Source organism: Sphaeramia orbicularis, chromosome 15, assembly GCF_902148855.1.
Source record: "Sphaeramia orbicularis chromosome 15, fSphaOr1.1, whole genome shotgun sequence".
NCBI lineage: Eukaryota > Metazoa > Chordata > Actinopteri > Kurtiformes > Apogonidae > Sphaeramia > Sphaeramia orbicularis.
Window position 1 is genome coordinate 22,087,587 of NC_043971.1, and position 14,046 is coordinate 22,101,632.

Genomic DNA, 14,046 nt, shown 5'->3' on the forward strand with positions numbered 1-14,046 from the left:
ATCGTAATAAAACACAGTCGTATTAAATGAAAATATAAAGTGTTAAGAAATCAATGAAGGCAATTTAAAAGAAACAAACTTTTGCACCTAGCTTGACAGTGACTAATGCTACTGTACCCATCAACCTTGACTACCAGTGAGAGACAATATGAGGCACAACTGAACTCATCAGTATGAGAGATCTGGGCCAGTGGAGCGGCTCAGACAGATAGGAAAGTACCTCTACTAATGACATTTGAAGCCATAATTACCATGACAGAAACACTAAGAAAGAGTTTCGACCTTTAACTGCTTGATGATTAAGTGAAAGCTCTTAACCTTATCAGATCATAATCAAATAACTGTCAAGGTCAACTGCAATACCGGATGTAACCTGCACTTACTGCAGATTCTAGTCACATTATGTGCATATTTTACAATATTTTAGAATTGGGACTGTTTTGAGACTATTACATACCAAAACAGATAAAAAGAAGAGATCTAATTCAACATTGTATGACCGTATCTTCGCAGCATGCTCTATGTCCAAATGTACTTGAATGGAACTAACAGATATCTGTGAAATTACTGGGACAGCAAAAGAATGTTTGGCATCTTTGCTGGACAAAGCTTGGATCTGCTGTGACAGCTGTACATGGTTTCTCCTTGATGCCTTCTCAAATATATTCATCCCTACATTCAGCTCTATTGTGGCTATTATGTTCAGTATGCGCAGGTAACATCTGTATCATGCATCTAATGAAAGAAAAATATATAATAATTAAAAATTTACTGACAAAAAGTAAAGTTAAAGATAAGATAATGAATTAATTAACATTTTAAACCCTTTCTATTGGGGGTTTTGTTATGTAAATGCATACAACACATAATTTAACATTATAAAATCATCATATATCCTCTCAGTGAGACATTAATCTGCTCCACTTGTATATGTGCCATATTTTCATACTGTATACTTGAAGTGGTGGATATCTCTATTTCCCATTTTAACAAATTATGCCTTTGTTCCGTAATTAACATTTTAACAGATCAATTGAGTTTTGTTGGTCACCTCTACACCTGAATTTATGAGTAATGAGTCTTACTGCTAAAGGCACAGTAAATCAATCTTTATCTTATACAATTATTTGTCTGCCTCTAATGTTTACCCTCGGCGCCTCCTCAGTTAGGTATTGAATTTATGTCCTATTTCCACTAGGGTCAAACTGGACGGTGTTGAGATTTATTTGTCCTTTAACTAGCCAGTTTTCCTGTTTTTTTTCCATCTGAGTCCATACTTCCCTGTTTCCAATTAGCTTCATTCCCACTCTGTTCTTTCCTCCCCCTGCAGTCTCTGCAGTGCAGATCTCTCCTGCTGATAGCTGCAAATCCCAAACGTGCCAGCAGAGCATTGCCTGACTGCCTGCTCTCACACTTCACAGAACCTGGCTGTGACAGGCCGAGAAAGCCCCGCTACATCCCTGTGTCCCACCGCTCCCTGAACAGGCCACCGCCTACGCCATCCCCCATTCTCTCCGCCACCCCGCTTCTCCAAGTGCAAGAACAAGAGCATCACAGGCAGCGGCATGAATGGTATCAGGCTTTCCTCGACCACTGTGCAGTGTGTTAGTTTGCCAAAGTGGCCATGTGACTGTCATGAGAGCTTTACTGGGATCTCAGCTAAGTGGGAGATACTGTGGTAAACGGTGGTTTGTCTGTTGGGTGACACCTCTATGGGAATAAGAGTAGACTGCAGTGCTCTGCCTCAGTGATCTAAGAGGGTAAACAGATCAATCACCAATACATATTTCAAAGTGAGGCCTCCAGTCTTAGTGGGCCTCAGTTTGGCGATGAATATGAATTGACTAGTGTAACTTATTTACTCTGTCAGCAGGATTACACAAACACTACTGCATGGGGTTTCATGAAACTTGGTGGAAGGATAGGGCATGTGCCAAGGACAAACTGCTAACATTATGGAGCTGATGCATAAAAAGGATGATGTTAGTGTTTTTAACTTTCTTAACTTTGGAGATCCTGAGGCCAACATCAATAATATTGTAGACTGAGACCACAAGGGACCTTCTAGTGTTCATTGGAAGTTTAGTGAAGTAGCTTTTTCAGTTGACATTTTGTATCCCATTGTAAAATGTTAAATGGAGTAAATGGAAAAATATTGTAGGAATGTTGGTATGGTCTTGGTTTCTTGCTATAGTGGGGGTAAGAAAGAAAGAAAAAGTAATAAAAGCCATTGAGGAGGATTTCTTGGCAGAGACTTCAACCCAGAGTTGTATGCCAACTGTAATTTTCACTGAGGAACATAAAGAAGAGACCTTAGTAATACTGTAATAAGACTGATGATTGAAAACAAGCTAAAAGCAATATGGTCAATCATGCATCCAAACTTCTTTCTTTATCCTCACATTCATCTTTGCTGTCACAAACCATCAATCACTGAATTGATATCTTAAAAATAAATCCTTCAATCGCATGTTGATTTATGCGCCTTGTCATTTCTGACATGTAAGTCGAAGTGTGGGTTTGAACGCTCTCATGGTTACAGCCTGTGCTCTTTGGAAAAACAGCTTTATATAAATCATACGGAGAGTAAATGGAGAACTTTATGCATCACATTTTGTAATTTGGTCGTTTTATCAGGACAGACAGAGAGGCGACGTGCAGACAGCATTCACTGTCTTTGTAATGTCTCTGTCTGACGGACGGTGGGAGTCTGTGATACTTGGCTGTGACAGTTTGGTCAGGCCAAGCTGTCAGTCTGAGGCCTTTCAACACACCAGAGCCGACTCATCTGACGAACTGTCTCGCTCAATAACACCACAGAGAGACAGGTGGAAAACACACACCCTGCTGCTTCCACCAGCTGATAGGTGGGGCCACATGGGCTGAGGACAAGGTAGGAGGGCAGACAAGGGCGGCATGGCTGTTACTGATCCCATTCTCCTTAATTCCCAAACGGTTTCTCCTTCAACCTCAAAGGACAATCGAGCAACTTCTCCACTAAGTAGAAAACTTGTTGTCAATTACAGCTGTGACCTACCAAGCTGGTTCAACAGATGCTCATGATACAGTGCAGGTCAGTGCTTGCAGCCCTCTGGTGCCACTGGTTGGTGACACAGTAAAACACAGTGTTGCCCATCTGTGTACTATGTGTTAGAGCAGAAAAAAAAAACAATAACTCATATATGACATTGGTTATTGCCTGGCAATTTATCCCCAAGTCTTACAGTATCCCTCCCTCTCTCTTGCAGTCTCTTATAACAGTGTATGTAGTGTGATGGACCTGCAGTTTTAAAGATTGGCAAGAATCCAGCACTTTCCAGCGACAAATCAATATTTAAAAGATTGGCCACAGCGTCCCTGTTGCAGTAATGGATAAGCAACCACCGCAGGTGTCCTCTGAAAGTGTTTGCCCAAACAGTGGTTTTATTCCCTCCCTGCACCTCAAGGCCACAAATAAAAGAGGGCACATATGACACTTTGATAACTCATAATTCTGCTAAATCCACACACATCTTTGCTGCGCTCTCCCATCACGTCACTGGTGCAGTTTGATGACAGATTCCTTTTTTAACAGGATCAAAAGTTTATCGAAGTAAAAACAAGATTTAGAAGGTCTGAAGTGCCAGCTCAGTCATTTTCAGAAATGAAATGCAACGAAGCAAACAACACGCCTTTTTGCTGACACAATTTCCAGGCGGGTCACAATTACAACAAATGCTGTAGGCATGGCGGAAATATTTTGTTATTTCAGCTTTGTAATAATTAGCCTTCTGCATATACCACAAGTGTACAGTTTAGTCCAGTGGCTACACAGACAGCCTTCCTGCACCCTGAAGAAAGTTTTTAGGATCAACTCAATTTAGGATTATGGCTTTGGGCCCTCCTCTTTGCACATTTTTGCTGAGGATTTTGCTCATAGATGAAATTCTGGCACACTATTACAGAAGGTAATGCATATATGTAACACAAAAATGCAGATAAGAAGCAGGAAAAGCAGTGGCAGCTGACCTAAAATGAACTCATACCATGAATCAATTTAGCAATTCAGGCATCCACTTAACATGAGTGGATCTGATTAAAAACAGACTCAATGTAACTTAAACTGATAGCCTTCTACACACACACACACACACACACACACACACGCACGCACGCACATGCACACACATGCACACGCACACACACACACACACTGCATCTGTTAACCCTGAGCAAAAGCTTGGCCTCTTAATAAAATAAAAGCCCTGTCACTGTGTATTTATTCCACACCTATCAAGTAAGAGAGGCCTGTTTTACCTGCTTTTAAAACGAATAAGACTTCAGAAGAAGGCTCACTTTCACTCCTCTGACTACCTTCAAAGTCAACTTCAATTAAATCCATGAGATGAAAGTGAGACTCTTCTTATTATGCAATTTCTCTGGGGGAAAAGACCTAATGTCAAGACTGATGACTTTGTGACTCACTATCATGTATGTGCACATATTTGACCTTTGTTTGGGGTCTAAACTGTACAAATAGACTCATCTTCATGTGAGTTAAGCTGATGTGGGTAAGGCTGGGGGATATGGCTAATATGTTTTTGTGTTAAAATTTCTATATCAGTGGGTACTAAAGCTGCAGCCACTAAAATCAAGAGGTAAAAAAAAAAAACCCGAATTTGAAAATACACACCTCTTTTCTGCAGCTCTCCCCTACATAGATTAATCTAATGCTGTTTCATGCTATTATGGAAAAATGAGGCCACTTTTCCAAGCTTTCACTTAGAAACATGGAGTAGACTGATCCCTTTCAGTGTACCCCACTGTGATACATTTGTGCCACTATTTATACATATTATGTTTGTCAACATAAAAAACATTTTTTTGACCGAAAAAGTGTTGGTTTGTAGTGACGGTAGGTAAATGAAATTACACCTAGTTTAGAGTTAAACAGCTCAATGTACTGCATCTACATCCACACCAAAATCAAAATGACAACTACCTTAGCACATTTTATTATTCACTTATTATTCTATAAACACACTTCAACAGTGAGGTGAAAAAGTATATATTATGTTATATTATATTATATTATATTATATTATATTATATTATATTATATTATATTATATTATATTATTCTGTCTGAAAAAAGGTCCCGTGGGGTACAACCAGAGGAGGGGCTCTGGCACTCAAAAGGGTTTCTCAACCTTTTTTTAACCATGGCCCACTAATAGCCCCCCCCCCCCCCCCCATGCCCAAAAAACTGTATGAGGAGGATGTGGTGGGTTATATAGTTCTGCAGATAAAGCTGTGAGAAAGTGAAACTGAAACTGAGCTCCACTCACCTTATCATTGATTACCTGCTGCCCCCCGAAAACAAATTTGCGACAATGTGCCAGACCATATGTACCCCCCACACACACACACACTCCCACTCACAGAGCTCAATCCGTGAGCAGGGGGAGAAGAGTATGTGCCAAGTGATTTATAATGTGATGTACAACAGTAGTCGCTAACACACCTGCATGCACGCACGACGATGTCACTCATGACCCCCATGTGCTCGCCCCCCCCTGAGAGAGTGTCCGCACCCCCCCACTGCAGAACCACTGTAATAGATCATGCCTGTTGGATTCTGACTGGTGATTAGTGCTGTCAATCATGCATTTAACCCTCCTACATGTCTAAAAACCATTGTGATTAGTTGAAATCTGGTTGTCACAGCCAAAACATAAAGGCAAGGAATAGACACAGAAGTCTAGTTTCCTCTCAGACCACTTGAAATACAGCATGCTCAAATGTAATAATGTAATGTTTGATTAATGACACTATCAAGCACTTCAGCATTAATGAACAATTAATTAATTTAGCTATGATCAGAACTTGAAAAAGGATGATAATTATTGTAAACGATTAAAAATATAACATCTCTTTTCAACCTCAAAATACAAGCAAGCAACAAACTACTGAATTTACATTTACATTTTTTAACACTTACATGGTTTCATCACTTAGCCCTACATTCCAGACTGTTGTTCTTTTTAAGCATACGAAGCCAACATGCCACATTTGTTTGCTTATGCTCGCTGTGCATCTTGAATGTAATTGGTAATTATTCAGATTGGAAGATTAATGCTTTGAAAAGAGGGAGTGATGTGTCATACAGATATTGATTTTCTATCTACCAGGACTTGAGATGTAAATATAAAATAAAAAGCTGTCCCTATGTTCTGGTTTTGCCACAAGTAATGAACAATGTTGCCTATAATGCTGGAATAAAATATGTTTACCCCCTCTCATGAGATGACTGTGGCAATGGGATTTATATTTTATATAGTCATAGAAAAAATTATTAGACCACCCTTGTTTTCTTCAATTTCTTGTTCATTTAAATGCCTGGTACAACTAAAGGTACATTTGTTTGGACAAATATAATGATAACAAAAATAGCTCATAAGAGTTTAATTTCAGAGCTTATATCTAGCAGTTTTCCATGTTTTTCTTGATAATAACCAAAATCACTTCAGTTCTTCCATCTATATCTATGGCATTGTACTGACAAAAACAGTGCTTTTAGACATTCGATGTTTTCTTTTCTGTCTGTTTTAGTCACATGATACACACAGGAGTTAGTACTTGATTGCATAACTATTGTTTTTGATGACTTTTGATGGTCTAATAATTTTTTCCATGATTATATAATCCTTTTAAAAGCAACTTTCACTTTAGACATCACACCTATCCAAACACTAGACAGTTAATAAGTCTCAGTCCTGTAACCTTTGCCCCACTAGTGAACCTCCTCTGAAAGTCACTTAAGTTTTTTTCTCTTGCCATCTGCAGTTTCATACATTATACCTCATATAATTATATGTTAATGGCTAATAACTAAAATCACCTAAGTTCTTACATCAACAGTTATGGCATTGTACTGCCAAAAACAGTGTCTTTAGGCATTCCATGTTTTCTTTTCTGTCTGTTTTAGTTACATGATACACAAAGGAGTTAGTACTTCATTGCATAACCATTGTTTTTGATGACTTTTGATGGTCTAATAATTTTTTCCGCGACTGTATGTAATCATTGCACCTGGTCAAAGGTGATTACTTATGTGTATAAAGAGGAATAAAAAGAGGAATGCATCTGAAAACAAAATTATTCCAACTTCATGGGTCACAGTGTATATTAAAAGTACATCTTGCATGTGATTAGGGATGTAACGATATGAAAATTTCATATCACGGTTATTGTGACCAAAATTATCATGGTTATCATTATTATCGCGGTATTGTTAACATTGTGCTCAAAATGTTCAAAAGAGTACTTATACACACACTGAAATAATTTAACCAAATTGTATTAAAAAAAAAAAAAAAAAAAAAATTGGCACAATGTACTTTCTTTTGGCAGAAACATTCAAATATTAACCCTTAGTGGTCTGAGCCTATTTTGTCCATTTTTCAGTACTTTTGATTTTGCCTTTATATACTATATAAAAAAATGTTTACTATACCCATGTTTGGTATTGTTTTTTTCAACACAACTTCATCTATATAATCTGCCTATTATTTTTTTTTCACTTTAACCTACTATATCAACACAAAAGGACAAAAAACACAAAAAAAATCTAAAATCCGATTTGAAAAATGTATATAATTTATTGCATAAATAACACAAAGATGCTTAACGAACCTTTTCAAAGACTTTAAAAGTGAATATTGGTTCTAAATATTAGGTATATAAAATTAAAATTGTAAAAAAATTAAAACTATACTCAAATATTTGACATAAAAGCAGATCTTTACATAGACGTTTTCTCCGGAAAAGTGCGGTAATCAAACACAGCTATCATGACAATTAGAATTTAAACGGTAATACGAACCGTTGGCAATTTTACCACAGTTTATCGTTATACCGGTAATTGTTACATCCCTACATGTGATTGGAAATTATTCAGATTGGTGAATGTGATCAAAGTGACTTTCTGTTGTCCAGCAGCTGAGAAATAAATATAGGAATAAAAAGCTGTTCCTATGTTCTGCTTTTGCCACTAGTAATGTATTTAAGAAGTTAATAGTGTTACAAGTAAAAACATCTAGTGTTACAGCAGTGACAGAATGGGATTAGTTTAGGAAAGACTCATGTCGCCTCTTGAGAAAACATTAAATTATGCAGTATGTGCACATTTTCAACGGCTCTATTATCAACGTTCGTAAAAAGTTAGGTAATTCACAAGTATAATCTGTGATCAAGGTGCATGGAGGCCTGGGGAAAGATTTGTTGGGGCGACAGCAGCTGCTGATGAAAAACAACCTGCTTCCTGGGGCAAGTATGAGTGCTGACTCATTTTTATAAAGATGCCTGTTCGATTTCAAAGCATGTAATGAGATTAAAGAGATTAAAGACACTTCTGTGAACTTCTTACTCCGGTGCTTTTGCCTGTGACAACGCAGGAGCCACACAGATATTCCCCAAAGACACCGTCCCTAGAACCGCATTGTAAGAGAGATCAATAATCATCATTCATGGGTCACTGGTCAGGTGAATTAGTCACAAGAACACAGAGAGGAGGCGGTAAATACTCGAGACTGAAACAAACTGTTGGCTATAAGAGACAGCAACAGCAGAAGAAGAAAACAGGATGGTGCAGGGATGTACTTTATAATAGTCTGTCATGTTACTGGCCTAGTGTTGACACTGCACTTAATTTCATATCTAAATTGATTTTTGGCTGCTCCTTTCCCCTTAAAGTCCCGGTCTGTTTTGATTTAAAAAATGTTGCCGACCTTCCGCCAGACATCTGATACTGGATTAACTGAGCCAAACACATTTCATCCCAGCATCTCATCAGTCTTCTACTGTTTACAGACGATGTGGTGCGACATTATATGTGAAACTAGATGTTAACAAGACATAAAAAAAAGAAGAAAAAGAAAAGCCACTGATGATCCCAAACTGAAAAAAAAAAAAAAAAAACACTTCTTTCGACAGTCAGGTTGTTAGTGAAGAGAACAGAGGTTTTGGAGCTGATGTTACATAAGCAGCAGAGTCTCTGAAAAGCTGTGTGTTGATCCTGTGTACCCCTCTGTGATTCCCTCCTCCTTCAAAGCAGCTGCTGAAATGTGGAGCCAAAATCTCACATCATAAACTCCAAAGCTTTGACTCCCTTCAACAATTTACCATACTGTATCACCTTGACACAAACACACATATTTACAATCCTTTCTCTATTCCCAGTCTTGTGTCATAACAAAGCTGCCTCTGTTAATACTGTCTTTATAAGTGTGTTACAGCCTGCCAATCAGTCACCCTGAAAATAAACTGGCATTTACACTGATAAATTGCTAATCCAGCAGCTGTGAGATTCCAGTGCTTCAGAGACACTGGATACAGCATCTAGAAGTACTGTTTTTTTAAATTTGATTACTGCAGTGTCCATACAAAACTGTGTGAAATGCTTCATGCATATTCTAGCAGCTGGGCTATTCATAAATTATGAATAACAAAGTATTTTCAGTACTTCCACGTTAATACTCCAGACTGGTATGAACTTGCAAACAATAGACACACAGTTAAGATTCAATGACAGGTCTTAGTCAGCAAGCTCAGCTCAAGTTTTGACTCTAGAAACTACTTTCACCAGGTTTTATATGTATTATCCTTTTGTGTTAAATCTATGAAAGCGGCTTTTTTAGAGGATGCAGTGACATTTTGGAAAGTAGCTATCTCCAGCTTATGTGAGTGTTTACTTTATCGTACATTTCTGCACTGCATACACAAAGCAGTGACCAAAAAGGAAAAAAAAAAACCCTGAATAAATGAGTGGACATAATAAATGCATTTCTAACAGAGGAGCACGACATGGTACAATTGAGCCATTAACATATAATCATATGATGTATAATGTATGAAACTGCAGATGGCAAGAGGAAAAGACCAAAGTGACTTTCAGAGGAGGTTCACTATTGGGGCAAAGGTACAGGACTGAGACTTATTAACTGTCTAGTGTTTGGATATTTGTGATGTCTAAAGTGAAAGTTGCTTTTACAAGGATTATACAGTTGCGGAAAAAAATATTAGACCATCAAAAGTCAAAACAATGGTTATGCAATCAAGTACTAACTCCTGTGTGTATCATGCGACTAAAACAGACAGAAAAGAAAACACGGAATGCCTAAAAGCACTGTTTTTGTCAGTACAATGCCATAGCTATTGATGTAAGAACTGAAGTGATTCTGGTTATTATCAAGAAAACATGGAAAACAGCCAGATATCAGCTCTGAAATTAAACTCTTATGAGCTATTTTTGTTGTTATTATTATATTTGTCCAAACAAATGTACCTTTAGTTGTACCAGGCATTAAAATTAACAAGAAATTGAAGAAAACAAGGGTGGTCTAATAATTTTTCCGCGACAGTATGTAGTAGTGAATTCTCATCAGCAGGGGGAAGAAGAACTCACTTAGGACTCTGTTTTGTTTTTTTGTGTTTGTTTGTTTTATATATATTTATAACCCTTTTTATTTTATACTCTATGGACTGTAACTATTTACATGTCTGATACAAATAAATAAATGAAAAAATGAAAAAAAAAAATAAAACAAACTGGCACCAGCATCTTTATACTTGTTATTGAAGATAGGACGTGTGCGTACGTTTTGTTTTGTTTTTTTGGTTTTGTTTTGTTTTGTTTTGCTTTTTTACATTTATAACCCTTTTTATTTTATACTCTATGGACTGTAACTATTTACATGTCTGATACAAATAAATAAATGAAATGAAATGAAATGAAATGAAAATGAAACTAAAACCACATATGAATAAACTCAGTGTATCTGCAGACTGTAACACTCACTGAACAAAGTATAAAGCTCATTGTTTACACATCTGGATTATGGTATCATCAAGTTTTCTTCCAGCTAAAACTCATTTGGACAGTCGGTCAAAACAACATTATGTCTTATAATCTTCTCGTGCTGCATCAGCTGATAGTTTACATTAAATCTCTGTTAGCTTAGCTCCGTTTCCCATAAATTTTGCTGCCTATTGTAAATACATGCATTAAAGATCTGTTTTGTCCAAACAAGGTCAGAACTGTCAGTTTAATCTGAACCATGGATCAGCAAAGAACAAATTAGCAGGACAATAATATCAACAACATTCATAATCAAACTCACCCATATAGAAGTAACACTGCGATTTCAGCATCAAACTCCTTTCTTTTCATTTAGAGCTATGTCCAGTGGCAAAAACAACCCTTTCTCTGACTGTAAAACTTGTTTCTCAGCATTTCTCATCCCATCTCGTCACTTTCTGACATTTCGATCAAAGGCCCTGTGGCATTAGTTTTCTTCACAATGAGAGACTGGCTAAATGAATCACTGCTTCCTCTAGTGGTCACATAAATCTGGAGGACTGGGAACATGAATAGATACAATACACTGGCATTTTTGGCATAACTTCAGAGCTCTTTATTCTAAAGACTGATAATTTTAGCTCATTTTTAAATATTTGACAGTAGAAACACTACATGTACCTTTAAATCTATGGGAAAGATGTCAGTGAAGAGGGTTAATATATAAAATACTACTGCCAACATTTGATGATCAAGAAATGTGTGTGGTTGTGTGATATGTAAAAGAACAACTCTTCCTCAGATGACTGTGAATATCAATCCAAGACAAGATTAGACTGTTGGTGAGAACAATCTGTCGACAGTTACGTACAAAGAGATGTTATGGGAGGATAGCAGAGCATAAACCTGTCATTACAAAGATGAATGCACATGTGAGAGTTAAGGATGTGGAAAAAAGTGATATTGCCGGATGAGTCATCCTTTTCCATATTCTCGAGAAGTGGGCGAGTGCATTGTGGCATCCACCAAGAGAATGTTTCTATGCTGGCACAGTTTGGATTGACCTGTCCTCATAGAGACAAAAGAGACACTGCAAATCAATACAGGGTTGCACTGAGTAATGAAACAGTTCTGTCTGGATGGGAGCGGTTTTATCATGGATGACAATGTTTCCATTCATTTGCCATAAGGTCTTAATGAATTATTCAATGAGTGTAAAAAGGATGTGAATTATTCTATGGCCTTCACAGTTACCAGACTGCAGTTGAAATGATAGGTTTTAAACCAAAGTGCTCAAAAAAAAAAAAAAGACTCCAAATGACAAAAATATTACTTGTTTTTGAAGAAATGTGCACTGGCACCTTACTGAGATACTTCATTTCTTTTATGTGACGTTTTAAGATCCTAAACTATTTCATCATATAAAAGGTAAAGACATAATTAAATGCTTGAGATGTACATTTAGGCTATATACAGCTCCCCTTTTAAAACCAAATTTAATCTTTTTGTTTATGCAAATGAGCTTTGAATGCTGTTTCTGTTAAGAGTGCTGTGAAAGCAGCAGCTAATTCCTGCGTGATTCAGTGTTTACGCTGCACTTATGCCAAACACTGTGTGCTGAGGGGTAGATTAAAAAAAAAAATGTACAGGCAAAAAGCTGAGGAGAACATCAGAGGAGCTGCGTAATGTAGTCAGGAGATATACTTGTTAAAGACAGCAGGACATGTACGCTCAGGGTAATGCTGTGACACACATAGGTACAAATTGACCACACACACACACACACACACACACACACACACACACACATACACATACATAGAAATCAGACTGGAGTTGTCCCCCCACTTATAATATCATCAGAAAATGTCAGCCACCTAATTATATTCCTGATCAGACATAAAGCGTGAGAAGACTGATCTGTCATAAAGTCACTGAAGCACAGTGTAGATCAGTAGCACATTTTACAAGGACCATTAACATGTTTGCTGCTGGGTTCATGTCCCATCTGCTCTGACATAATGCTCTGGTATTTGAGCTGTGACTTTTTGAAGCAGTGAGCTGAGGGTGGAGAATGTGAGGGGAATCCCTGCTGCAATAACAACTTAAGATCCTCCCAATGGACCTGTAAATTTAGCACAAGATTCTTCATCAAGGCTATATAGACTGGATGTGCTTATTCCAAAGGGAATCAATGCACCAGTATCATAATTTGGACCACAGCATTCTAGTACCCATTAGAGGGGGTATTTAAGCAGAAGAAACACTACAAATAAATTAAAAACCGCATTGGTGTTATTTAATACGGATGTTTAGCAGATGTTTTTTTTTTTTTTTTTTTTTTTTTTTTATTTCTTGCCTTAATGTTGCTGCAACACATTTAACAATAACTTGCGCGCTTCATTGATTCTCTACTGTGAGATCCTAAAAAAGTTGATCCCTGTCTGGAAAGCATCCAGATCAGATTTTGGTTGATGCATTCCTCTGAAATGCAACCCAAAAAAAAAAAAAAAAAGGATGCATATCATGTTCTGTGGAAACCCCTATGCCTATAAGCCTCCTCCGTGCAGCTCCCTGTGCCCAGTGCGCGGTGCAGGCTGGACTGAATCGATAAGAACTCTCCCTACCTTCCACTTTGGTGAGGGTGAGCACCGGACTGTTGCAGGCGGACAGCGGGGCAACCCTTGCGGAGTGTTTCTTCATGGTGATGAGCTCGGATGGGCTGAGCTCTAAACCGCTTCGACTACATCCCTGAAGCTGATTTGGTGCAGACACCAGACCTCTGGATGGGACCCACGACGCGTCTAGAGCCGCTCTTCTGTTCTCTGTCCCCTTGCATCCATCCAACTCCCTGTTGAGTATTTCTTCTTTTTTTCCCCTCCTCCTCCTCCTCCTCCTCCTCTCTCTCTCTCTTTTTCTCTCTCTCCTCTGTCGTATCCCCCCACCCCCTTCCTCCACTTGCCTTCCCTCCCCAAATCTGCTGTATGAGGTGCGTCCTGGCTGGTCTCTCCTCACGTACAATTTGGTAATAGCTGCAATTCGCCAACGTCATACACTCCCATCAGTCTCCTCACAGCATAACAATCACCTCCCACTACCTCCCCGTCCCAAAGCAGCAGAGTCCCCCCACCCTTCCACCCCTCCACCCATCCACTTCCTTGGTCCCTCTGGGGCAAAAGACGCACTCCAAGTAAAAGCCAATGCTATAA

At 38.2% G+C, this 14,046-nt stretch overlaps 1 protein-coding gene across 2 annotated transcripts in view; it reads right to left on the reverse strand.

Moving 5' to 3' along the window:
- The window catches only part of slc35f3b (solute carrier family 35 member F3b), a 74,865-nt gene that overhangs the window by 19,548 nt on the left and 41,271 nt on the right, over positions 1-14,046 (reverse strand). Inside the window, exon 1 of one of the 2 annotated variants that reach the window (XM_030156787.1) lies at positions 13,465-13,724. The exons of the other annotated variant lie outside the window; for it this stretch is intronic. Within the exon in view, the coding sequence (XP_030012647.1) occupies positions 13,465-13,540 (76 nt within the window). The 5' untranslated portion in view covers positions 13,541-13,724. Of the gene's footprint in view, positions 1-13,464; positions 13,725-14,046 lie in introns of those variants that run through there. 2 annotated transcript variants of the gene reach the window in all.